The 25941-nt window shown below is 35.7% G+C and overlaps 1 protein-coding gene across 1 annotated transcript in view; it reads left to right on the plus strand.

Annotated features, from left to right (window-relative positions):
• LOC148942669 (serine/threonine-protein kinase PLK1-like) overlaps positions 1-25941 on the plus strand; it is a 140410-nt gene that overhangs the window by 95827 nt on the left and 18642 nt on the right. Inside the window, exons 6-9 of the mRNA XM_089102641.1 lie at positions 3425-3596; positions 7635-7735; positions 14263-14359; positions 25119-25359. Coding sequence (XP_088958767.1) covers positions 3425-3596; positions 7635-7735; positions 14263-14359; positions 25119-25359 — 611 coding nt within the window. The remainder of the gene's footprint in view (positions 1-3424; positions 3597-7634; positions 7736-14262; positions 14360-25118; positions 25360-25941) is intronic.

Here is a 25941-nt window from a genome sequence, read left to right on the forward strand (position 1 = left end):
GTAGTTCTTGCTTCTGAAGTGAATCATAAAAATGACAATAAAACCATGTTTTTGAAATGATGTGATTTTTAGTTGTTCTCTGTTAAGTATTAAATAATTAAAAAAGGGCCTTTTCTAAATAAAAGTAACAAGCTATGTTTCGACTTAAAACCCATAGAGACGTTTAGTACTTAAGTTTTTGTCATATAAACCAAGGAGAAAGGGCTGCCCACTCTTGAGAATATGTTAACCCTTGTCTCCGCTCTTTACGCTAAAGTTGAATTTGTGTACAAATATGCTTTAAAAATGATTATTACCCTCCCCCCTCAAATAATTCAAGTTTGGTACTTGGTGCCATCTCAAGCAAACCCCAATCGTTAACTTTAAAAAATGAACCATCACTTGTCTCAGATTAACAAAGAAAAAAAGGGTCGATTTATCGACAATGTTGAATCTCGGAGGTTCAAATCTAACGAAAACCAATCCTCCTCCCAAACCGTCATAAAATATATCTCCAATAAGACATCTTTATTTGCTCCATGTCAGTATTTATTAGTATTTTTCCAGATTACCAAATCAGTGTGTTCATCTCTAGACAGGCGCGCAAAGAAAACCGGGGTGGGGGGTAGGTGGTCTTTGGGCGTGTGCCTTTTTTCCCTAGAATTTCGATAATTATAGGCTACTATTGTTTGTAAATATCTTATATGTTTACAGATAATTTGCCATTTTTTTGTATTCCCTCTACCCCAGTGGTGGTTCCTGTCTTGCGCATGGGCAAAATCTTGATTAGTACTCCCCCTCCCCCTGACTCCCACAAAATTGTCAGGCCAAATCTAAAAAAACATTGAATTTATTAGTTAATTAATAACTAGCTTTTTAATTATAATTCATTTATTATTTCATTATTATTATTTAATTATCATTATCTAATTATTTTATATTTTTTAATTTATTTTATTGTACTAATTAATTAATAATTTATGGATTATTTTCGTTTATTTGCGTCCTCTACTTTATTTTAGTAAAAATAAAAATTTCAAAAACTACAAAATGATTATGACCATTAGATTATTTATTTGAAATTTTGCGCCCCTAAAATTTCTGCGCCCGGGGCGAATACCCGCTATGTCCCCCCCCTAAAACCGCCTCTGCTCTACCCACAGTATATAAGTAATAGACAGTATGATCGTTCCCTATCTCACCCATTATAAAAACCTGGACCGAGATGCGAGTGCTCCGGAGAACGTAAAAACATAAGCGACTTTAGATCTTTTCACGGGTAGACAAGTCAGATTTCTCTTGAACGCGAAACTTGGCTTCAACGTTGGAACACTAAATTTTAAGGAAACTAATTTTAGATTAATATATTTCAATACATATATGAAAATCGGTAATTAGAAGTGCAATGTTATTATTTGATGTTTTTAGGAATTACAAGTAGGTTTCGAAGTCTCGAGTTGATTTCAAATGCATTTTGAGGAAGTTTCTGCCAAAATACGTGGTCCAGGGTAATTGGACCACTGACACATACTAACATTAGTAACCCGCTAATGAAAGAGTATGGGGGAGGAGCTGTTTGTAGGCACCAAGAATTAAGAGCCAGAAATCGTCTGCGGTGAACTTACTGTTAATTATCTTTATACAGTGGCTCTACCCCAGAAAATTCTACTGTACATGCATTTCCCTAGTATAGACATGACCTCAGTTGTTTCAATAATAATAATAATAATAACAAAAAAAAGCTCTACGATTTCCTTGCAGTTTCCATACAAAAATAAGTTTAGGGTCCGTACGGATTTCAGTACTCTTTTCCTCTCCGTTTTAATTTATGAGACGGATTAGTTTATGCTGAAATCTCTGAGTAATTTTTCAGTTTTTTTCTTAAATTTGCTAGAAAAACGATCGTTATGATTTCTACTTAGTTTCCATATAAAGTTAAGTCTAGGGTCCGTATGGATTGCAGAACTCGTTTCCTTTCCGTTCTCGATTTATGAGACGGATTATTTATGCTAAAATTTCTGGTTTTTTTTACTTAAGTTGGTTAGAAAACTAATAGTTCATTGAAAGTCAACCGAGCATATTACATGTTTTAATATGCATTACCTTATTCATTATATAGCAATATTTCTATCTTTGCATTATTGTAATTTCCGAGCAGATTGTTTTTTTACCCTTGAATTATAGCGTGGATTTTGCTTCCCAAGGACCTTCTGTTGGATGATAAGGGCAAACTTATAAAGAAAGTCTAGACTCAAGTTCGACTTCTAGTTCCACGGTTTCGTGACAGATCAGGTAAAAAGCTTCATCACTTCGTGTTTATTTTAGGGGTGAATGTACTTACAGTGGCGTAGATAGGGGGGAGGGGGGTTAGCTTATCCTTGTTGTCGTTTGTTCAGCCCTCAGAGAATTTGCTTGGGAGGTGGGGCGAAAAACTTGAAATCGCTCAGGATGCTGAAAACCTGCCTAAGCCTCAGGGTATTCACAATGTAAAAAAAAAAATTAAGAAAATGAGCCACGGAATGCAATACTGCCTGATTATAACAGATTAAGTACTGGATAAGAGGTTTTAGTTAGACCAAAATGAATTTCATAGATTTTAGATATATATAAAAAAAAACAACATTTATTGCTCCAACTTTGAGGACAACGATAGTCATATTGAAGATCCTGTGTTTGCAAAAATATATCAAGTCATCTGTGCCCACAGCTATTTTGTTCTTTAATTCGACAACAATGTCATTGGTGTAAAAAAAAAGTATTGATGGCCCAAAAATAGCTCCTTGAGGGACACCTCTTAGCAATATATATTTTTTAACAGACAGTCGTGCTACGTGTAGAAAGCAGTCCAACTTGCTGCTCTCAACTTTTTGGAAGTTCGCCAACCAAGACAATGTTTGGGGAAATTCTAAATTCTACTAGTTACGAATATCACTGGATGTTCATATCAAAGAAATAAGGTCCTATAACCCACTCAAGTCGCTAAGCGAAAAAAAAAAAAAACAGTGTAGAATAGCTGATTTGTTTTCATCTTGACCAGTGACTTTGATTGATATTGCAAACAATACATTATATTTCATTTTGTAATAATACCTCTTACTCAGTGGCGTAATTCCGTCAAAATCCTTGGAGGAAGGGGCAAAGTTGGAGCCGATTTTCCCAAATCAAGTAAAATAACAGTGAAAACTGAAAAATGAGTCATATATTACCACAAAGGCAAAGATATACGAAAGAAAACTGACCTGCTTCTCTGGATACTTGAATTATGCAGACAAGCATAATTTTGACAAGACTTTTTGCAGAAACTAAATTTCGGCTGAGGGGGGGGGCAAACTGAGGTCAGGGGAACAAACTTGGGTCTAAAGGGGGTTGTTGCCCTCAGGGTCCTATAGCAAATTACGGCCCTCCTCTGACTCTGATTTTGTGTAAATTCTTATGTAAATTTTAGGTATGCCATGCTCATTGGGCAGCCACCATTTGAGACAGTTTCTCTATCAGAGACATATGCGAGAATTGCTTCGAATAAATACGCAATTCCAAACCACATCAGTAGCCGTGCCAAAAGTTTAATGAAAAAGATGTTGGCTCCCGAGCCAAGACAGAGACCAACAATTGATCAGGTAATTAAACACTATTTGGCTTGTTAATTCGTTTCGCTTTAATTAACTCTTTTTATTAAGACTTACGGTGAGCGATAATATTTGCCGTTCTAAAAAAGAGAGTTGGGATTCCAGAAGGTCTCTGGCGCCCTCTTTGAGAAACCTGAGCCCCTCTTCCTCTTAAGAATAACACCTGAAAGCCTTCTAAGTAATTTATGGATTTTTACTGTTGTTTTTTTTAGTATTTTTTTTAAAGTTTTTTTTTACAGTTGATTTACGTTTCGCATCTGATCAGGTTCCAAGCAACCAACCCAGGCCCTCTGGAAACCATAAGGATATTTTGGTATCCATTTGAGTGACTGTATGTCAAAGAAGAATATAATCCATCTATCTGTCTAGGTTTAATATAGGTCTATTCTGGATTAGACTTAAGTATAAACAAGGTCTATTTGGTCCAACTGTCTAGATCAATAGTAAATGCAAGGTTAAAGGGGTTAAACCTTAAGTTACCAAAAAAAGCCTTATGCGACTCGGTGCTCATATAACTTGCTAGCTATAGTGATGATATAGCATTATTACGGACTTTTCAATAACGTTAATTGACAAAATATTTCCAAAAGAGGTTTTTCTAAGAAAAGTAAAGAGTCATATTAGAGCCTAAAACGGGCAGAAATAAAGTCATATGATGATTAAAACCTAAACGAGTAGAAATGACTATGAATGAATAAATGAAACACAGAAACTGAAATGAATAATCAAATGAAACATAAATGAATAAGAATTACCATCAGCAAGAGTAGGTCTACCGATCCCTATACGTTCAATAGACCAACAATTTTTTGGACTTTACTGGAAACGATTTGTATTCGTTCTCGAAAAAGAAAATTTTTTTTTGTTGATTGAAATAAAGAAAAATCAGGCGTCAAGAAAAAAATCGATTTATTTCCTTAATTTTCGTCTTCATTGAGGTTCCCTTGACACCGTTTGTCTCCCTTGAAATTTTGATGCAAATTAGCGAAGAAATACATTTGCTTTGCTACAAATCTATAAAAACCAAATTTTTCTTCAAACATTTCTTACGAGTTAAGTTTCAAGCTGTTCAGAAAAAGAAAGTTTGTAGGTCCCTTTTTGGGATACATTATCAAGTGCACTTTGCGAACTGGGGCTCCCTTCGCCCAGGGACTTATAAATATAAGTTTCAAACAAATAAAAAAAAGTTCCTTGGCTTAGTTTTTCGCCTCATTTTTGGGTCGCATGTGCCCTAATCTTTTTTCTGTGCATAAGGGTTCCCTTATACCAGGACCTTACCGAAGTAAGTTTAAATCTTTCTGGAGAAAATACCTTTGGTTGTTTTTTGTGGAAGCGAATAGATTTTTCTCTTTTTCTTTTGTATTGGGGTTCTCCTGACCCAAGGACTTAAGGATATGGCTTTTGAGCTGATGAATAAATCCATGAACTTTTTTGAACCCGGGGGGGGGGTGCCTTAGACTCTTTGAACCATGTACCCCTTGAACTAGAGACTTACTGTCTTAAGTTACAAACTGATTAGGGCAACACGCCTATTTCGGGGTCCCATAACAACATTATCCGTCCTAGCAAGTGTTTGGTGGCCTTAACACAGCAATGATTAATGACAGTTTCAAGCTAATCGGAAAAAAGAAAGTTCTCCGATATTTTCAGGTCCCATGTTTGGTGGGCTCGTGCTCCAACTAAAAAAGGTTCTGGGGATTTTTGTGGGGAAATGAATATTCTTCACGTCGATTGATGTTTCGACTAATGTTTCTCGTCGATTGGGGTCCTCTTGGCCCAAGGACTTAAGGATATGTTTTGAACCAGTCAGAAAGAGTTCTTGGCCTTTTTCGGGTCTTATTTTCGCGGAAAGATCGTTATTTTTTTATATTAGGTTCCCATTGACACTGAGACTTACGGTAAATATGTGAAAATATGCGGAATTATTATGGAAACTTTGAGATATGAAGGCTGCGGAATAAAGCCAATGTCCAATGGATCCCTCCCTTGCGTTGTGTGAGGATTTAATTTTATGAGAGTTGAAGTTTGCGTGAAAAGACAATTTGCTTCGAATGAGTTGTGCTGGGTTGAGGTCTCCTTGGGTTAAGGTTTTGGTCGGTTGAGTTTTGTGTGGACTGAGCTTTGCATGGTTTATACGTGGGTTTAATTCTACCCGGCTTAAGTTTAGATGGATTGATTTTTTTTTCAATTCGATTTTGTTCAGGTTGGGCCTTGCCGGGTTGGCTTTCACAAGGGTTGAATTAAATGTATGCCCGTGGAACTTTTTTAAGATCTGATAATGACATTTTTCCTGCCTTGTTATTTAGATTTACCGAAATTTACAATATACAATATCTTCTCTTGCTGTGTAATAACTTGTGGTTAGTGCTATTTAAGCTGAGCCTGCTAAATACGGATTTTTCTTGGGAAAATTTGGTGTCATAGGTCTCTTTAATTAAGTTTTGCCATAACCCAACCGTTGTAATGCTGTTGGTTGCTTTGTTTTTGATGAAAGTACTTTTAAGTCGCAACCGGGGCTTTCTTTTCAAATGATTATGATTTTATTCTTTATGTATAGCAAGGGCGCATCCAGAATTTTTTTCGAGGGGGGTATTCTTTCGGAGGGGGTTTAAAAAATCGCATCAATTTTTTTTTATAATTTTTACGAATCGGACAAATATTTCGGGTGAGGGGGGGGGGCTCAAACCCTGTAACTCTTCCCCTCCCCCCTGAATACGACCTTGATGTGCAATAGGATTTTTTTGTCGTATACATCATGTAAATATTGACAAAGCTAGAAAATAGTCGGTTCGAAACTGTTTTAGTGTGATTTTGGAGAAAACATTTAAATATAGTCTTTTGATTTTTTTTTATAAATTAATTGATTGCAAATGATTTCTTTATTGACCTGAGTCATAGCGGAGGACCTATTCTAGACTAAGAATAAACGAAACTGGAGATCTCTACTTAAAATTTAATGGTTTTAATACGGCTTTATTAGGAATTAGAAAAGAGTAAAATGGGTTCTAAAAATTGGGAGGAAGGGGTTTGAATTTGGACTGGTCTCAAATTCAAAAATACAAATTTATTTTGTTGATTAATAATTTTCCGCAAATGTTGGGGCTATCTGAAGATATTTTATTCGTTGGGATTCCCCTTACCCTTCCCCACTTCCAGGCAGGTAGGCGTATGACTGTTATCTTTCATTTGATGCTCAAAATCTTACCCTCAATAAGATAGAAGCTGTCATCCCCTCAACAACCCTATTGGATGCCCAGTTAAATGTATCCCCTCCCTCAGTTAGGGGGTTAATTGCACATCCTTTCCTCCACATTGATTTGAAAGATCCTTCATAGAAATATCCCCTGACTCTGCAATTATGCAATACTGTACATAGAAACAGAAATTATAAATGAATCGACTATGTTAAGTACCAACAGGGGCGTCGTTTGGGGGTGGCAAGGGGGTAGTCGCCCCCCCCTCCCAATAATGTGGAGAAAAAATTATTATACATCCCATGCCCTTTGACTATCCAGATATGGACCCCTCTTGCCCCCCCCCCCCAATAAGCTCATGGAGATTTGCCCCTGGCTACCAAGTAACTCTTTACCAAATGTTCAGTTCATATCAATAGACTGTGCATATGTTTAGCGCCGAGCACACCACCGTGTGGCTGCAATCCCTTAGAAGTAACAGTATTTTGGTTCATTAGGGTCTATAGCATTTCTTAATCACAATATGGCACTTAGTTGGGGCGTGTTCTCTTTTGTCATTTAAACGAGCATCAGAACTAAAATTTTTGTTCGAATGAATTCTTCTAGAATTCGTGGAATAAATTACACAAATATGTATCCGTGGCTACCCTTTTTAGTATAAGATACCTATTTTTGTATTTTCGGCCATAGATGGTTCAAATACATGTTTTAAATTGACAATGTAATTTAGTGCCTAACACTGGTTTCCAGTCCAACAAGTATCCTATAGTCTTTTTATAAGCATTTGTTTTGTGTCTTATTATTCGTATTATCATTATAATAACTATTCTTTTAGATATTAAATCATGACTACTTCTCCTCTGGATATATACCTCTCTCATTGCCACCTTCATGTTGCCACAGACAACCAAAATTTGTTCTGGCACCATCTACTCGGTAAGTTGTTTAAAAGTTATTTAAACAAATACTAGGTGATGCTGAAGTCCCGCCACCATATATTTTTATTTTGCTTGTGGTACTATTAAATATAGTTACTTTTATAAGGGAAAAGGGAGGTCAAACGGATTCTTTGGCCTGAGTATCACAAGGAAATCATTTTTGGAGCATCTCAAATTAGCATAGTTTTCATTTTTGGAAAATCTGTATTTCTAATCTTCTGTATTTCTAATCGAATTGGAGTGATCCGGGCCTCCTGTTGATCTTAGAAGAGTTGATTTTACAAACCCTTTTTCATCTTCTAAGAAAAAAAATATCCTAGTTTATAAACTGGAATTGAATACGCCCGTATTGAATATATACAGCCGTCTCTAGCTTCAAAAACGCGACATCTATCCAACCCTTTAGTCAACCAAATGATCTTCGTTAGAGGTTCATGTGTTACAAATTTAAAACATTTGCCAAAAATACGCTGTCTTTTCTGTTAAAATCCAGCCTATCGTTCGCATGCTTTCAAACAGTTGGACGAAAATACTACGTCTGCCCAGCGCTTTATTATTTTTATCTTACCCAGCTGTTTTTAGTGAAGAGTTAAGTGTTTTTAGTGAAGAGTGAAGAGTTAAGATCTTAGAAGATCTTAGAAGAGTTACAAACCCTTCGCTGAGGACAAACACTCGAAAGCAACTAGATCGGATGGCTAAAATATCAGATGTCTTAAAAAAGAAGAAATTATTGGATTGGCAACCATTCTTAGGTATTTTATTGATTAAGTTTTAACTCTAAGGAGGTATGTTTGATAGTTAAATCTGTATTTCTAATCTTCTGGATCCTCTCGAATTGGAGTGATCCGGGCCTCCCGTTGATCTTAGAAGAGTTGATTTTACAAACCCTTCGCTGAGGACAAACACTCGAAAGCAACTACATCGGATGGCTAAAATATCAGATGTCTTAAAAAAGAAGAAATTATTGGATTGGCAACCATTCTTAGGTATTTTATTGATTAAGTTTTAACTCTAAGGAGGTATGTTTGATAGTTAACTATACCAATTAATATTAGAATAACTATACCAATTAAAAATGCGAGCAGTGGATTACCAATTTAGGTTTGGTTGACAAAATAAAAAATCTTTACTTGCACCTTAAACCGCACTGTCCAGTGACTGAGGTAGATTCTGTAATGGGACTGGTGAGTGTGACAGTGACTCAAATCAGCTGCGTCCCCACTCTGTCTTCCATGAGTGCATCTGCCAGTCAGGATCAACTCAAGATTTGAAGGTATTGGTGGTACGGGGCGCATGAGATAACTTTAATCAGACAAAATTCATGCATGTCTATAAGTTTTTAATTATAATGGAAATACAGAAAATATTGCTTTCTTAGTTTTGGAAAGCTGCTTGCAGGATAATGTTTGGAAATTATCGAGAAAAGAAGAAAAATGTTAGAACTAGTGGAGACTAGTTCTAAGATTTTTTTCTTTTCTAGATAATAGCTAATCCGATCCCTCTCCGAAAGGACTTGCTCCGTTCAGTATTGGAAAATTGCTCTGCTTATCTGTCCTTCTCATTTCCTTATAAAGTCAATGATCACCAAGGAAACTGTAATTCTGTATTTTTCTACCATTTTATTTCTATTTCGCATATGATGATTTCAACTTTAATATTCTTGTTTTATTGTGCATAAGATAGGTTTTATCAGCTCAGCTAGCCAATCAGCAGCCAATTCTACGCACCACCAACTTCTAACCACATTGGATCAATTGGCTATTTCTAAAAAAACTGTTTGATCTCTTCTTTCGGATTCAAAAACCCCTGTCCGATTTGTTAGATCAAACAAAATACATCAAACAGTATAGATTTTTTCTAATGGTCTCACATTGTAATTATGTACTTAATTTAGTGTTAATTAGGAGAGAGTGTGACTTATCTTTTTTTGTGTATTGCCGAAAATTTTTGTTTCAAGTAATAGATTGGTGTTTGGATCGACCTTCTCTTCTTAAAATTTAACATAAAATCGAATTTTATCCTTTTTGTAAATGGAAAGTGCTACGGAGACTAGTAGAAACATGAGTAAAGCAGTTACAACCCTCCAATATCTCCAATCAATTTGCTGTAACGAATGCCGTAAAAAAAGGGAGGGGGGGAGGGTGGTGCTAGGTTTGACCCCCCTTCCCCCAATAAAAGTCCGACTCGTAAAAAAGCAACAAAAATGCATAGAAACAAAATTTTTGATGTGTTTTTTAAATTTTCTCTGACTCTCCTCTCCCAAAGGAAAATCCCGAATGCGCCTTTGGCTGTATCCAAAAATGATTTGGGATCATGAAGATCTCAAGTTGAGAGAAATATTGCTTGCAACTTTTTTCAACTGCCCAACCATTATAAAAGAAAAAAGCCGATGGTGGCTTTAATGGTGTTATTTTTTTCTCTTTGCTAATTTGACAAAACGCAGATGCCAGGAAAAATTGAAACTGTCCCCTTCCAATGATTGAAACTGTTCACTGTTCAGCCTGCATAAAGGCTGATAAAATTACAAAACAAATTCTAAGGCAAACACTATAATTTTCTTCTCTAGTTGAGGGTTAACGACAAAACACCTTATTTTTTATGCCACCAAACAAGTCTCTTTTTTTAAGTTAATTTAAGAAACAGAGTTTTTTTTGTGGAAGGAAGTGCGAAGCTGAAACTTTTCGACCGCAAAAATTATTGCTTTACAGCCTGTGTAACATATATCTGCGAAACAAGTTTCAAAAAAATTGACTCATGAAACTTTCTTATATTTGTAGAATTCTGAAAGACTAGTGCTTTACTGAAAACACAAAACTCACGCATAAGAAACAAGAATCCTTTACTTCGAAACCATAAAAAACATCCTAAGGTGCTTTATGTTTCTTCTTGCATTGTTTTGTGTTTTGAGTGGGGGGGGGGGGGGTCTGGGTTGTAGGTTCACCGAAAAAGATGTTAAAAATTATATTATTTGCTCGTTTGACGAGCAAAAATATGTAAAAATGATCAGCCTGTTTGCTAAATGTGAAGCCTCTCCCCCCTCCACTAAAAAAAAGTTAGTGAGGTCAGTTGCTATAAATGTAGTCAGAAATAGAGTTGAAAGAAAAATTACAAATCAGTTGAATAAACAATTTCAGTAATAAACTTGGATGCCAATAATTTAAATAGAACTTGAATATCGCTGTTAGCAATAAATTACCAAGAAATTAAGAAATAGAGTACTAAGTACTAAGAAACTTATTCTTAGTACATAACTCCTAGAGCTATTCGAAAACGTTAAACTTGCTTTATTTTGAAAGTCTTTGGCGATTCCTGAAAACGGATCAATCGGGCAGGAAAAAAAATAAAAAATAAAGCATAGCCTACTAGTCTAGCCTACTAGATTGTTGTGGTTTTTAAAGGTGCGGGACAGTAAACTTTGAGTCAATGGGTTACGACGTTGTGTGTTTCAAATGTGCACTTTCTGTCTTGATTTTACGTCTGTCATGTTTAAGGGATTTCAGGCTCTTTTCAAAATTTTCACAAATTAATTTTCATAATTAAAACCTTTTGTTCTGTCGAATCCGTATAATATTTCCTAATTCTAAATTAACGTCAATTAAGGACTCTTTTTTTCTCTACGGTTACTTTGAAAAAGCATTTGAAATTTCGACTAATATGGGCTGTAGCTGACTCCTTATTAGGTTGCTGCTACTGCTGCAACCATGATGGGAGACTCTAAGCCTCCAGACAAGGGTTTTCGGCGATGGTAGCTTTAATGGTGGTATTTTTGCCCTAGCCTTCTGCACTCTGGAAATGGCACGACAAGTACCATTTTCGGTTCCATATGGCCTTTAATCCGGCACAATCAAGACAAGTTTATGCGTAGATATGAGCATTAGCTTTCAAATGGAGATTAAACCACTGGTGTTCGTACAAAGAAGTGATTATTCTTGTTTTTTCAAGACAAAGGGCCTAAGAACCTCCAGTTAAGAGTTTTTGCAGATGGTGATTTTAGTTTTCTACATTTATTTCGGCTTAACGTCATTTTTGAGGGGTTTCAGGCTAGGTTCTAAGGTATTATATTCTTCCAAATTCACTAATAATAAGATCTATTGGACACAGACATACACGTGGAATTTTTGGATGGAGGGGAATAGTTTTAGAGGTAATTCTGTCAAAATAGAAACCAATAAAGCAATTTATATTGTAGCAAATTATGTTGATAGTTGCATACAACTCAATATTTCAGCGGGCTATGGCGTCTAGCTATCCCCTTTGTAAAATATCATAACATATTGGTGTGAGAGAGCCTAGGGCTTCCTGCCACCCGTTTGTACGGGCCTGATTAAACAGTCCTTGATTGTAATGCTTAATTTTGTCTGCTCTAACTTGCTCAAAACTAACTTTCTACTTCAAAACTTTTAAATATGTTAGTCTGGGGAGGAGGTTTGTACGAGTATACTGCTCTGATGAGGAAGAAACCTTTTGAGCCCTCTCCCGCTCAACTTTAAGAATGAAACAGAGATTGGCAGATTCTGTTTTCATCCAAAATTATTTAACTGGTGAAGTAAATCCAAAGTGCTGTTAACTGGTGAAGTAAATCCAAACTGGTGTTAACTGGTGAAGTAAATCCAAACTGGTGTTAACTGGTGAAGTAAATCCAAACTGGTGTTAACTGGTGAAGTAAATCCAAACTGGTGTGTTTAGAGCAGAGACAAGCCTCTGATATTTATGCAAGTAACTATCATGGCTTTCACTTTGGGTTTAATAGGTCGGTTTCGGAGGAGGGCTGTATGAGTATTCTGCCTTGTGAGGAAGGAGCCGTGTATTCATGTTTCCTGACATGAGGTTAGCAAGAAACTAAAAAAAAGCAAACCTGGATGCTCATGCCATTTATTCAATGGCTGTCATTAGCCAAGGATTACTAGGAAACTCAATGCTCTCTGGATTTAATTGTGAAGATATATAAGATTAATAAATATGTTTCCTTTCCGCACTTATATTAGCTGGTAGGTTTGTCGACTGATGTAGAATTCATCAAATATTCTTAGCTTTATTTTGAGGTATTTTTCAGAAATTAATATGAGGCCAGAAACCATGAACATGGTGGAAGCAAAGTTCAAGCAGGATAGTATTGAGGAAAGGTATATGTCCAATGAGGTTGATAATAGAATAACCTTCAGTATGAGTACTAAACCACATTTTTTATATGTTTTAACCGCGGGTATTCAACAAGAATTTGAATGATAAGAAAGAATCAATGTAAATACTGAGGTAATAATAATAATTTACTCATATTGATCAGTTAGGGACATGAATATTTTCTTAGACCTTTCTTTGACCGATAAAAAACAACAAATTACTATGATTTAAGTATGGTACAACATGGCTGGAAGACAACCTATTTCATTAATTAGACCACTTATTTCTTCACATCAAAGACCAGAGTTCGTGATATTTCTCCACTAATAGAGATAGCTGTATTTTTCGCAAAGGTAATTTTTAAGACCAATTCGCCGGTCATGACGAATTAGAAAACGCCATGGTTTAAAAAAAGATAAGGTCAATAATTACAAGAAATAATATATTCTTAGTCTTGTTTTTCGTTTTGTTCGGGTTCATAGCCTTTTTGTTGGTTTTATATCCTTTTTGTTTGTAAAAAAAAAGGATAAGATTAAACAAGAAATAAGAAGTGATGACTGAAAACAAAGAAAATCTACAATTAATTATCTTTAGATTCACTTCTGAAGTTTAATAATTATACAAGTTCTTGGTTTAATTTTTGCTTTTTTTTTCATTTGGTTTTAGTCTTTTTTTATTTTGTAGGATTTAATTCCCATTTTAAGGTCTTCTTTCCCTTTCATTAAAAATGCAAATAGAAAAAAAAGTATCCTAAAACTTTTCAAATTCATAACTAAATATCCAGCCATACAAAACTATCCTAAATTTCGCTATCAGAGAACAAATAGTTTTTTGAAATTCTAGAAGTTCACAGATGCACGATTATTCCTATCCTAAGAAAAATAATCCTTCGTTCGGTTGATTTATCTACTCTGAAACTAAATTATAAAATAGTTAATCTAGTTTAAATAAGAAAATATTTCAGATTGTAATATCTTCTCTAAAGATAGGATAGAATGGGCGATAAATAGTAATATCAGTTATATCACATATTTGTGACTGAGGTGCTTATGCAGTCCCGCAGTATATGGAAATATACGGTTGGAGATACAAATGTCGCAACCGTACATTCGAGATTCTAACACACTTATTAATATATTAACATATGCTAAAGTTCTCCGGTTTAGATTTTTCTTGTGCCCTGGCCTCTCCTTTTAGTAGATGGTTTGGGGGAGTGAAGAGATCCAAGAAGAATACGTTATGTTTTATGTAGTTGTTTTTTGTGGTGGTGCCATATCGAAGAAGTTTTTTTGGGATATCCAGCAAGCCTTTAAGGATAGGGCACTGCATTTTATACATATAAAATATCAAATTCATATAACCCAATTTCTTGAATAATAATAATTATATTACTGATTTTCTTAGACCTGAATCTCCTTGTTCTTCAATAAAAAGTGACGGATCAAAATCTGGTGCAGTGAAATTATCATCAAGTCGAATTATTGTCAAGGATTTGTCAGGAGTAAGTTATCTCTTCTTTTCTTTTTTGATAATTGCAGTGAATGTTTTTTACACTAACAGCGTCGATTCGTGTCTCACAGTAGCCCAACGATTTTCACTTTTTTATTTTGTACTCTGAAATTCTGTGATATATTTTCCTTTCGGATGTTTTGTTTTTAAGATTTGAGGGTACTTATCTGTCAGCCAGTAAATGCTCGAGAGTTTGGATCTACAGGTAAGGGGTTGAAACAACTGAGACGCTTGGGAGATAGATTGGATATATAAAATTTGGGCTTTATATTAGCACATTAGAAGGGGGTTGGGGGTTAAGTATAGCGGGGCTGCATGCAAAATGTAACCAAACCTAACCAAAATACAACCAAATATTTATTAAAATAAAGCTACAATGTAGTTTTCCATTGAGACGAAGCGAATTGTCTCCGTATACAAACATCAGTGAACCGGTTATTGTCTGATTTTATAGATCCAAATTCTCGAGTGTGTACTGGCTAACAGATAAGTACCGATTTGCGTTCCCTCAACAATTCTGTTTTGTATGTTATGTTTCTGCAGGCATACGGTTATAATGTTTCAACATAAGACGAAAACTCGCTATCATTCAATAGCTGAGATTCAGCTTTAACCATATACCGAAATACATTTTTGATTTTTTTTTTCTTTTTAAAGGTTGGATAGTGCGTTGAAAGTTGAGATCATTCTCCAAGAAAAAGTCGGAGTAAAATCATAATTCTGGGACAGTGAATGTTAAATGTGTAACTAATTAATTAACAAATTATTTAATTAATCTTATGTAACTAATTGTAACTAATTAATGTAAATGTAATTAATGTTATTAGAAATGTAACTAATTAATCAGATGATATCATTGTCTTGTCTTTTGGACACCTATAGACTTGTCACCAAATCTTACGTTCCATAGGGAATATAATTCTTGATGGAGTTGCGGATCTTCTTACATGTAAACTATTCTTAGGATTGTTTATTGAAATTAAAACGGCGAAAGCTTCAACTTGCAGGGTAATCAGCGATGAGTATAGAGCTGATCCCTGTTCAATAGTAGCTCTAATACGCCCCCCGCCCCAAAAAAAACTTTCAACGTTACCTATAAAAAATAATTGGCATGAGATAAATTTCGTAATTATCAGAAAAAAAACAACACCTTCAAAAAAGGATACAATCTTGAAGATTTTTATTTACATTTTAATCTACTAAAAAAAGGAAAATAAAAAAGGAAATCAGTGCTTCCCCTGCGAAAAAGTGGTTTTTCTTGTTGCTCAAGATAGGGGACTGTAATTCTCCTATATGGGGGTTTTGGCTATGATCATTCTAATGGTGTAATTTTTATTTCAATCTGACACCATTTTTGTGGGTGTTCGGGTTGCTTTTTGAAATTCCCATATATTTGTTTTCGCAATGATTTTTTTCCCTTAAGATTAAAAGAAATAATAGTTACCATGCATGGACCAGCTTCAAATGCTGATTGTTCCTCACCTGACACCTTGTTTTGGAATTTCGGGTACTATGAGCTAGGCTTTGTTCTTTACTAGAAATCCCCTAAGTGGTTAACCATGACAACATAGATCAAGCCACAAAACGCTACCGTGTTTGGCATTTTGTACTGAAAAAAAAATCCTGAAACAGGGCTAAAATTCTATTGAGGGACAGCCAATAGGATTAGAATTTTCAAAAGCTATATATAAATCGTCTCAATTTTTTGGGACATACTGCCACATGGTGGCACATTTGTCCCTGAACATTCTCAAAAATAAATTGAAATAGTACAATTAAATAAAAGAAATATAGATAGAAACATGCCACTTGGGTCTAGCACTGCACATTTGGCAAACAAAACTCAGATCACTGTATATAGGAACTACATATAAGTATTTGCCCAATATTACTAATCAAACAGTTCGTGGTAACGAACTGTAAGTAAGGAGCGACCCGGCTCAATAGTAACTGAAACTCTTAAAACGGGAATTTTGATACCCATAGATACATCAATAGAATCAAATTTTTATGCTGATTTCAAATATATAAGTTTCATTAAGTTTAGTTTTACCCATCAAAAGTTACGTTTCTCAGAAAATTTCCCCTATTTTCGAAAAAAGGAGGAAACACCCCCAAAAAGTCACAGAACTTTAATGAAAATCACACCATCGGATTCAGCGTATCAGAAAACACTATTGCGGATGTTTCAAGCTCCTATCTGCAAACATGTGGAATTCTGTATTTTTTGTCAGAAGAAAGATCACGGATGCGTGTTTATTTTTTTTTTATTTTTTTTTTTTTTTTATTTCCCCAGGGGTGATCGTATCGATCCAGTAGTCCTAGAAAGTCCTAGAATATCGTAAGAGGGCTCATTTGAACGGAAATTAAAAGTTCTAGTGCCCTTTTTAAGAGACCAAAAATGGGAGGGCAACTTGGCCCCCTCCCACGCTCATTGTTTTTCCAAAGTCACCCAATCAGAATTTTGAGGTAGCCATTTTGTTCAGCATAATCGAAAATCTAATAAATATGTCTTTGAGGATGACTTAATCCCCCACAGTTCCCGGGGGAAGGGCTGGAAGTTATGAACTTTGCAAATTGTTTACATATAGTATTGGTTAATGGGAAGTATAAAGACGTTTCAAGAGGGATTTTTTTTCCGGTGGGGGTGGGGTGTGTTGGTGGAGGGGGTTACGGGGGAGAATCCTTCCATGGAGGATGTTTCCTTGGGGGAAGAAACATTTCTATGAAGGGGGCGCCGGATTTCCCAGCATTATTTAAAAAACGATCAGAAATTAAACAAAAAAAACTGGTTTTTTCAACTGAAAGTAAGGAGCAACATTAAAACTTGAAACAAACAGAAATTATTACGTATATGAGGGGGTTCGCCCCCTAGTCGTAATAAAACTTACGAATATAGAAGTTCGTTACGTAAGTTAATTCGTAAGTTACGTCAGAACAAAATTTCGAGAAAGCCATTTAGCAAAAAAAAAGTAAAATTAATATGCAAATTTCGTTTTAATTATTTATGTACGGTGAGCCAAAATCCAAACCCGCATTTATTTAAAAATGCTCAGAAATTAAATAAAAAAATCAAGTTTTTTTTAACTGAAAGTAAGGAGCGACATTAAAACTTAAAACGAACAGAAATTATTCCGTATGTGAAAGGGGCTGTCCCCTCCTCAATACCTTGTTCTTTACGCTAAAGTTTGAATCTGTCACACAACTTAATTTTTAAAACAATAAAAAACTTTAGCGTAAAGAGCGAGGTATTTAAAAGGGGACAGCCCCTTTCATATACGGAATAATTTCTGTTCGTTTTAAGTTTTAATGTCGCTCCTTACTTTCAGCTAAAAAAAACTTGTTTTTTATTATTATTTAATACTGTAGAAGGAAAGCATCGTCGATGTGATAATTGGACCTATAAGCGTTCGGTACCTAGCCGAAGCCTTTACCCGTAGACCATTCGGCACATCAAAAAATTGGTTCAGAGCGTTTCATCGTATAGGCTTAACCATTGTTGCCTAAAAGAGCCATCATAAGCTCAGTCTTCGATTGAGCCATCTGCAAATTTTTGACGACCAGGGGCTCAATGTGATCATTAAAAAAAAAAAAAAAAAAAAAAAAAAAAAAAAAAAAATTTTTCACTTCAGAAAAAATAGGGAAATCTCTGTTTTCGCGAATATAGTTTGAAAATGTTGGTCTTGGGTTGGATTCTTTGACATATTGAATTTGTGTATGTAACTTTCAACAAGATTATATCCGTTTTTGAAGCCTTTTGTCGATTTTCTAAAATGAATGCAAATTTCCTTTGCTAATTACTTTTGATGGGTAATATTAAACTTAATAAGTTTTACATTTTCGAATCAGAAGAAGAGCTAAAGTATATTTTGATGGATATATCAATTCCAACCTTACCGTTTTAAAGAGTTTCGGTAACTATTGACGAGGGACGGTATTAACTAACCATCCATTGCCACGAAAGATATGATGACTTTGATAGTTTCTTTAAAAGAATTTATTCTGAATTATTATCTCTTTTCAATAATATCTCACCCAACATATGCACATTATAAGAGTCATGAAGTGGTAATAAAAAGTTGCAGATTTTCAGTTCTGAAGTTATCCACCAGGTTGGTGCCAAACAGAAGAAAGCTCAATTTTCGCCAATTTTTTGGCAGGTCCCCTCTTTTTTGGTACATTTTTCATGAAATTAAGAATTTTGTGCGGAGCGTGACCCTGGGTCCTCCCGCGAACGACATTCCAGCGCTAAAATAAGATAGAGCTAATTTATGGCCTTTCTTATTGACATACTCATATATTTCGCGTCAAGAATGTTATTTATAACAAATTTACAGTTTGTGTTTTGCAAACTAGCACATGTGTGTTTTACGACTTAGACCTCCCTCGAAGGGTTCTCTTTCAATTTCTCCCTCCATGTGTGAATTCTCTCCAGACTGTATTCTTGGGCTAAAAATATCAGTATCATTTGCGCTACAACTCCTATTGTGAAAGAAACTGGAAACAAATATGCTTGGATATATTAATGCTTATGGAAATGAACACACTGGGAAACAAATTTTCAAGAAAGTTTCCTTGTATATACAATGCAATTTTTTATCCTAGATTTGAATATGAAATCAGAAATATTCTATCGCCCACAGTTTACGCATAATAATCCTTGATATAGTACTTTTTTTCTCAAAAATTAGGCTCTTCATAACAAACAAAGAAAAATATTGTTAGGGGAAATTTTCCAACGCCGCCTTGTTTTTTTAAATTCAAAAATGCAAATCTGTAACAAAATCACGGCCGGAGAATTCTGTATCCATGGATTGGATGTATCGCACTTTACCCAAGTCATATTTTAGTAGCTTATAACTGATTAGTCTCTTATCAATGTTGACTCATTTGCAAAACCAATCATTAAGGCGATTATAATTATTTTTAGGCATATTTGCGGCAAAACATTCAAACAACTAAAGATGGCTAAATATTGCTCTCTTCTTGATTAGAGAAATAAGTAAAAGAAATAATACCGTTACTACCAATATGATAAGCTTGTATCAAACAAAACTTGGTTATTCCAGGTTATTTCTTCTTCCTTTTTGTCATTTTAGCAACTGCAACAATTTCCAAGAAGTTTTCAGTCATGAATACAAGCAGGCAAGTATATGGGGGAGGAGCACAGGGTGCAGCGTTCAACCATGAATACTCATGGATTTCATAAATGCTCACTCATAACACTCATAAATATTTCATAAATATAACACTCATAATTATTCACTAATATCCCACAATTCTCGTATTATTTGCCTGTTTGTGCTGCTAAGCAAGGTTTGGTGGGAATGCACGTGAAGGGAGCTTTTTAGGCCCAACCCCATCTGGGAGCTAAGGAATTTCACTGGTTTCTCCATCACTGAAGAACTTAACTGACCTTCAACTATTTTTTTTTTCAAGGATAAAGGTCTGAAGAACAAACTTTTATATATTTCCTAATGGTAAATATTACATACGGGGAATGAAGCCTACTCATTCTGCCCCCCCCCCCTACTTCACTGCAGGTGACCTTGAATTGAACGTTGGGAGTATCATCACATGGGGATTAGTTTGGCCGACTGTCTTTAGTTCTTCACCATTGTCGACCATTTCACAATTGTACACTAATCTTACATTTTTCGACAGATAATGAAACAAGTAAACTTCATTTTTTGTTACAAAAAAGTATCTGATCGTTACATAGATTAATAGTAAAAACTTATGCAATCAGCATTGATGGGGAAAAAGGGGGAAGTGCTAGTAAGGATCAATCTGCATAGCAGCACTGAACTCGAATGGGGTCAGTTAGACAGTTCTCCCAATGCAAGAGGGAACTGGATCTTATTCTAGCGAGAGGTGGGATGGTATTTTTGAAGATTCGATCATTTTTTTTTTTACCGTATTTCAAAACTTGAGTAATTTAACAAAATCTGCAGCTGTTAATCTCTGGATCTTTTCTCTCCAGTTGCTTCTCCAGGTATCGGCTTTAAATTTCGATTCAACAATCTCGTATCTCAAGAGCGAAGTAAAGTTTTTCGCCAGTCACAATTCTTTTTTATTAATTCACATTCAGTTTAACTAATTATATTCAAAAACTACTGGTAGAAATAAGAGGGATTTGTAAAACAATATTATCACGTTTTGTGGTATAAACGTCAGTTAAAGAAAGTTTACTTGTAAAGTTATAAACTTATCATTTCTGGTCTTCTTGTCTGTTAACTGGCGGTATCAAGCTCAAGTCATGAGGGCGCGATGGTAGAGCATAGAGACAAATATAGCAAACATAATGCAGTTTTCCTTCATTACATTTATGTGCACGCGAGTTCATTTTAGAGGAATGGAGGTTCATCCAAACCGCAAAAATGGCAAACTATTTCAAAATTATGGAAAACAGTCTTTCTCTCTGTAATGAGAGAGGTTGAGATAACTAGGACACGTTTTGCGGATGAAGGATGACAGATTGCCAAAGATCGCCGTTTTCGGCTATACATCTAGGGTCAAACGGAAAGCCTTTCGTCCCCGAATGAAGTGGGAAGAAGGTGTAAAGAGGGACGCTTTGAATTGATTGGTATTGAGGAGGAGCGTGCGCAACTGTGTTGCCTCCGGCAGCTCTCGGTGCTACAGTGATTTGTTAATACCATTAGTATATAAATCAGGGATAGATAATGGAAGCTTTAAGATTTCGAGTTGGGATAGCCACTGAGGCCTTCTGTGATGGGCCTATTGCATTATAGGTTGAGACTAAACTAGTCAACTGTAACCAAATATAAATCAAGGCCGAAATTGAATATGCTTCCTACGCCACGTGTTTCAAATTTATTTTAGGTTGGGTTTTCGTCGAATGTGTCCGTTTTATAGCTTTCTATTGAAAAGGTTGAGTTCCTTTATTTTTTAATGTTATTTTTACGCTTTTCCTGAAATGCTTGCATTATCATTTTTTTTCAGGGATTTTTTTCTTGGTTGATACTGGGTGTAAACACAAGGACTTTCTTCGTAGAAAGGGTGTGTAGTTTCAAAAAGTTTAGCTTTTGGTAGTTGATATATTTATTTGTTTATTTTAATGAAATTCTTATTATCTATGTCATATTCTGTAGCTGAATTGTCTATATAGTTTTATAATCTTTGACGTAATGGGAAATTTTAACATCGTTCTCCACTGTTTGATTTGAATTGACGCTTGCAAGCCTGATTAATATTTGATAATCAGCAATAAAATTATATTTGCCTGTTATGAACAGGTTTAAAAAAATACCTTTAGATTGCGCAGAGACACAAAGTGAACGGATCGAAGTCTGTTCTCAAAGGTCAAAACGCGATATTTGTTAAGTTGGAGACCTTGTAGGATGATACAAAGGCTAATCCAGATAACAAGTGTAAAATCCTTTCGAAAATAACCCTCGTAAGGCCTTATCGAACAGTTCGAACTCTTATCGAACAGTTAACGTTGAACATTCTAAATTATTTCCATGCGACAAAATTTCAAATAAAGAAGATGGATACATCCGAAGTTGAGGTTCGCGTGCTGTCTAATAGAAAAAAATTTCCGAGACAGAGCCAAAATATATTTCTTGTAGAAATGGAAATTGAGGTCGTTGAAGTAGTAATTTGTCCATTAAAGGGTTTTAGTTGGGAAATTACGTGCATTATAAAGCATTATTGAGATTGTTTACCAGGGCCGTATCCAGGGTTTTTGTTCGGGGGGAAGGGGGTACAAAGTTAAAAACGCATCAAAAATGTGTTTTTATGCATTTTTATTGCGTCTCCATGAGTCAGAAAAACATTCTGTGGGGGGGGGGGCTCAAACCCCCTAACCCCTCTCCTGAGTTTTAGTTGTAACATATTAGGCCCATACACGACCGGGAGGGGCCACGCCCCCGCAACCTACCCCCCTACAACCTCCTAGTTTCTACAGTTACTTCCATAAATTTCATGCATTTTCATTGCTTTGTGACGAATTTGCCCTTCTCATATCCTTTGTTGTACACATATATGCAAAACATAAAACAAGTGCGTTCGATCAAAGCGTATTTCCTGGAAAAATTTGAACTAAAAAGAACATTTTTGGAAACGTACAATATACTCCATCTCTCGTCACCTTTTCCAAGTACTCCCAGTCTGACCCTTTCCCTATCTTTACAATGTCCCTACCATATATTGACAGAATATCCAATGAAATTAGTATGAAATGGTTCTGATATTGATCATACTCATCATTGCAATGTAAAAATGTTTAGCAATTTGTCAGAAAGATCTGAGCTTAAGAAACAGTTTGAGGCCAAAGATGGACAGCAGAACAAAGATCAATTTGGTCTTACTACTACCAACGAAATATGTTTTAGAATTGATTTTAAACTACCGCAAGGCTGCATCCAGGGGGGGGGGGAGCACCTCAAAGGTGGATTTAGAGGGGACTGAAGTGGAATTTGTGCCGGTCGCAGAAATTTCGGGGGCGCAAAATTTCAAATAAATAATCTAACAGTTATAATCATTTTGTAATTTTTAACATTTTATTTCTATAAGAATAAAGTAGAAGGTGTAGTTTGCAAAATTTTATTAATAAATGAAAATTGTGTTAAATTTGACCTGAAAATTTATGGGAGACAGGGGGGGTTGCTAATCAAGATTTTGCCCCAGGTGCAAGAGAGGCCAGAATCGCCACTAGGTTACCGGGTTTAACCCCTCCCCCCTCCCCTGCTCCAAAATCTTTTTGTCCGACTCATAAAAAATGAAAATGCAAATAAAAAAAAAATTAGGATGCATTTTATATAACAAAAATTTAATCCCCCTCCCCTCTGTTGGTCGCTCAGATTATGAGGAAATACTGTTCCTTGTCTATCATTGCCTTTCGTTCTTTCAGTAACATTTTACTCGTTCTTCCAGTCTTTTTCACACATATTATCCTTCTCCCCTGCTATCAGATTGTATTGAACATGGCCCTACCTAGATCTTTGCAATTTGCTGACTAAACATACTTCAATTATCTTGATCAATATATACCGAAACCCCTGATATTGATCATATCAACCATTACAGTGGTAAAATGCTTAGCAATTCTGTTTTTCCTTTGTTTCTAAATGAGAATCTCGTTTTACAAAGCTGTGCACCATATGTGTTTTTGATTGATCTTTGACTTTTGAAACTTTGTGACCTCAATTTACCACCATTTATGAGCTAATTAAATACTAATGAAGCAAAATTTTGTCAGCGATCTGTGTTTTCCACGAACTAAACTTTCGCTATTCCTGTATGAGCGTCTGTTTTTCAAGAAACTTTTTAAGACGTTACATCCAGGGTTGCCACCAGGCGAAAAAAGAAATTACTATATTTTAATGATTTTTAGTTGATTTAGTGATTTTCTTCAATAATCTAGTGATTTATGTGCTGGTTTAGAGATTCTTTAAGGCAACATAAACTACTACTACTAATACTAACAACTCATCGCAGCACCAAGCCGCGTGAGGCCAACGCAGATACGCACGCTCCTCCTCCATCCCAATCTATTCAAAGCCTCCCTTTTTACACCCGCCCATGAACCTACCATTTCCTTTAAATCTTTCTTTATGACGTCCTCCCACCCCAGACGAGGAAAACCTGCTTTCCGTTTAGACCTAGACGGTTGGCCGAAAAGAACAATCTTCGGCAATCTGTCATCCTTCATCCGCACAGCGTAAGGCAACATAAAAAATCACTAGAAATAGTGATAAATCATTAGAGGTGGCAACCCTGTTTACATCTCTCCCTCTCAGTTATTCCATCACTGATAAACTCTAGGTTGGGATGCACACCATTGCAAATTACGCATAATATCGAAGTACTGAGCGTCCGAGATTCGCTCGGTGAAAAGAAAGACGGTTTTTTTTTTAATCTCTTTCACAAAACAACTTAAATTTCATTTCATTTTATTCGGCAAACCTTTTTGCATATCTATACAGAAAAGTTATTCTATGCTATCGACAATCAAATTAAATTGCAATGTGCTTTAAAAAAAATTAGTTCATGCACACATCTTTAACAAAATTTATTCTAACTATTCCAAGTATTTTTGACGGTATTTATATGAAAAATGTTTTCCAAAATTAAGCATAACGATGTATCATACTGATTTTTAAATTAATTGTCCATGAAGAATATAACTTCCCAAGCAAGCATTTGAGCCCAGTCTTCTTCTAGGATTCTTGTTCAGGAAAGGCGGGGGGGGGAGGTATTTTTGCCCGGTGGCGTGCAAAAAACTTCACAAAATGCATCAACATTTTGTTTATATACATTTTTTGGTACTTGTTTAGAATCCGGGCAACACGCGAGAAGTGAAGTTTCTTTAATGCTAATGAAATAAAACAAAATAGGATGAAAATAAAAAAATAGTTTAGAAATAAATTTGGGCTATATATTTGCACATTAGAGGGGGGGGGGTAAAGCATGGCATATATTAAATACGTAACCTAACATAACCTAGGTATCTTTTTTTTGCCCCTTCAACCCAAAAAACTAAAGTTTATATCTTTGTCAGTGACTGAGCAATACCTTACTAGACAGTGGAAACACGTTTTCCACACAGTAGCTTTGAGATTTCAATGCGGTCTGTCTTGCATATTGGCCGGATACCAAGCAAGTACCCATTTTTTCACTTTTTTACGAGTCGGACAATTTTCTTTTTTTGGGGGGGGGGGGCTTAAGCCTTCCCCTGGATACGGCCTTGATTTGAACAATAGCTGATACTTTAATTTATTTTCTAGCCTAATGCGGATCTAGTGCAGATATTGGCAAGAAAGCATAGCCTACGGGACTCCTGTAAATCGAGCCGGCAAGGCTCGCCAGAAAGGGTCTCAAAAAGTGCTCGGGAAACACCAGAGAAATCCCCTTTCAGCGCCCTGAAAGAGAAAATTAAAGGCAATTTTTGCCCTGATAAACTCAAGGTCATGACAGCCTCCTCACTACACAACATTCTAGAAGCGTGCCTTGTGAAAGCACCCAAAGGTATGTCCTAGGAGTCTATTTCTAGTTTGAAAATTTTGTTTTGGTGTTTTTATCTTTTGGACGCTCTTGCTACCGTTATAACAACGGATTTACATAACAATGAAATTAAAGAAGGATGAAAGTCCCGGCGCATTTAGGAATCTGATCGGAGATCTTCGAACTGGAAATGCCCATTCAAAACACAAACCCATTCAAATAGAAAATCTACATTCTATATGGAATTCAAAGCAGTCCATAATGAGTCGTAAGTGATTTGAAGGGGGAGGGAGAGATCTCGGCTCCATAACCCCATCTCACTGTACAACTCCCTCCCCCCTGTCCTTCTCTCTCGCAACTACGGAGTAGGGAACAACCCTTGTAAAAAGTTTCAACAGCTGGGAGACAAATAGTTATTTATGATTTACAGACAATAAAATAAAGATGTTTACCCCGCTTAAAATCTTAGACGCGATGAATCTGACACTTTCACGACATATACTTTCAACATCATCACCATTTAATAATAGATCTTCTGACAACAATATAAAAATTTGAACTTTAGCAGTTGCTTATCCACTTAAGTAAGAGGAGAGACTTCCTTTT

Source organism: Artemia sp. Qi Xiang Cuo, chromosome 16 (genome assembly GCF_049724085.1).
Source record: "Artemia sp. Qi Xiang Cuo chromosome 16, ASM4972408v1, whole genome shotgun sequence".
NCBI classification, from domain to species: Eukaryota; Metazoa; Arthropoda; class Branchiopoda; order Anostraca; family Artemiidae; genus Artemia; species Artemia sp. Qi Xiang Cuo.